The sequence below is a fragment of the Mycetomoellerius zeteki genome, unplaced genomic scaffold (genome assembly GCF_001594055.1).
Source record: "Mycetomoellerius zeteki isolate Tzet28-1 unplaced genomic scaffold, Tzet1.0 scaffold638, whole genome shotgun sequence".
Lineage (NCBI taxonomy): Eukaryota > Metazoa > Arthropoda > Insecta > Hymenoptera > Formicidae > Mycetomoellerius > Mycetomoellerius zeteki.
This window is the reverse complement of record NW_017257652.1, coordinates 51,598-53,932: the sequence shown is the minus strand read 5'-3', so window position 1 is coordinate 53,932 and position 2,335 is coordinate 51,598. Positions and strand designations below refer to the sequence as shown.

The following is a 2,335-nucleotide window of genomic DNA, read 5'->3' as shown; positions in this document are numbered from 1 at the left end:
AAGTTACGCCGCATGTGATGGCAGCCTTAGGGTGCACTCAGATGGAGCGGATCTGTGGAATTGCGGAATTGGCGGAATTGACGTGATTGGTCGTTGCTTCGTCCGTCATTTTCATTCCGCAGATTTATTTTTCCCATGTTCACATGAAGCGGATCTCGCAGAAGCGGAAATTTTATCGACTAATAATATTAACTCGTACATCGGAAGTTTTATACTTATCTACCTAAAGAGTACATACCATTGGATAGGACTGTTTTACGCTTCTGTTAATTCCATGTGAACATAGGAAAAACATTTCTGCGGAACGGAGAGTTGAAAATATAGATGTATTTAAAAACTGTTACGTTCATATTGACATACTAGATTCAAACTGTTTATTAATTATGTGCGAAATGATTCCTTCTAATAAAAATCTGGTCCTAATATGCATATTAATAAAAAAATTGCGGTTAAATGAAGATGTTTTTTATCAACAACAATTACGACAAAAAATTGCAAAATTATACATTTTGTATAAAATAAAACGAAAGAGGGAATGCACACAACGAACATGTTGGGTTCGCCCAATATTCACTTGTGAAAGACGATTTTTACAAGGAGCCAGTGATAATCTTATTAGGGAAATGGAAAACGAAGATGTTGAGAAGTATGTAGATTATTTTCGAATGCCACCTCAATTATTTAATAAATTGTTGAAGTTAATTGAACCCAACATTATCAAACAAAATGTAATTCATGATCCAATTCCATCGCACACTCGTTTGCAAGTAACATTAAGATATCTGGCTTCGGGTGATAGTATGAAATCGCTATCTTATGCTTTTCGCATTGGACACAGCACCGTATCACAAATCATAACTGAAACATGCCATGCGATATGGAACTCACTGAAGAACCTAGTTTTTATCACTGACGACGAAGGGAGTTGGCAAGGTGTAGCTGATGAATTTGAATCTCTGTGGAACTTTCCTCATTGCATAGGTGCCATCGATGGAAAGCATATTGCAATTCAAGTATGTTAAAAAATTTTTTAAATTCGTTAAAGCATATTACAATACATAGCCAGAGGTTTTCTTATAAAATTACACATTATTATTACATTACAGGCTTCACCACGAAGCGGCTCCACGTACTATAATTATAAGGGTCATCACAGTATCACGTTATTAGCAATAAGCGATGCCAAGTATAATTTTACAATGGTGAACATTGGTGCAGAAGGAAGGCAAAGCGATGGAGGAATTTTTAGATCTAGTGAAATTGGCAAGCGTTTTGAAGCCCAAACATTTAATATACCTCAGGCAAAGCCATTAGAACCTGAAGGACCAGCTTTGCCGTTTGTTTTGGTAGCAGATGAAGCTTTTCCGTTATCTAATTACATAATGAGGCCCTATCCACATAATAGATACCTTGATATCTCCAAAAAAGTCTTTAATTATAGACTTAGCCGAGCTAGGAGAGTAGTGGAGAGCGCTTTCGGAATTCTAGTTGCTCATTGGAGAATATTTCGAAAGCCACTTATTGCAACGGTTAATAATGCAACATTGATAGTGCAAGCAGCCATTGTTTTACACAATTTTATTCTTCAAAGCGAAGAGAAATTGACAGGAAGGAAAACGTATACTCACCAACTTTTCCAAGATCCACATGAGACCAGCAATGGAATTCGTGATACGACAGTTCACCGTGGGCGAAGTACAATAGTAATATATGCACTGTACTTCGTGACAATTTTTCTGTTTATTTTCAAGGTTTTGGAGCTATTCCATTCCAATGGGAAAAAGCAATTGAAAATAATTTTTAAGTGTTTTGCTAAAAAAAAAGTCTACGAGTTATGCAAATAATGTATACCATAACAGGTTTCTTTTACTGTAATAAGAAAATGTATGAAAGTTTTAATAAATAATAACGTTTACACTCAAATTTATTACAAAATAAAATACATAATAAAATACATAATAAAATCTATTCATTGGTTTCATTGTTGGTAGTTGCTTCCATATCCATTGACAGAAATTTTATTTCTAGCTCGGTCTTCTGCCAATAGGGAAGTTTCCGCAGTCCTTCTCCCAATGTTAATAAGAAACCGTCTGTTGCATCGGGTTGTTTGACTGGAAGTTTCAATGCATCGAGGATGCACTCATCGATATGAGCATATTTTTGGGTTTTGTTGTATTTCATGTCTAAAATTTAACAATTGGTTATTATCGTAACGTTAAACAATGTTTATCACAAAATGAAGATACTCAAAATATACAAAATTACTAAAATATAAATATTATTTTCATATCTACTAGGAGAACGCGAGGAAAGAAGCATATTTGGATTGAAAATA

The 2,335-nt window shown here is 34.6% G+C and overlaps 1 protein-coding gene across 1 annotated transcript; it reads left to right on the top strand.

Moving 5' to 3' along the window:
• Positions 1 to 530: 530 nt before the first annotated feature.
• LOC108728712 (putative nuclease HARBI1) lies at positions 531 to 1,804 on the top strand (the record flags this gene model as incomplete). Its single annotated transcript, XM_018457446.1, has 3 exons — positions 531 to 1,013; positions 1,107 to 1,695; positions 1,752 to 1,804. Coding segments are annotated over 3 exons (1,125 nt in total), but the record flags the coding sequence as incomplete, so codon positions are not given.
• Between the last annotated feature and the right edge of the window lie 531 nt (positions 1,805 to 2,335).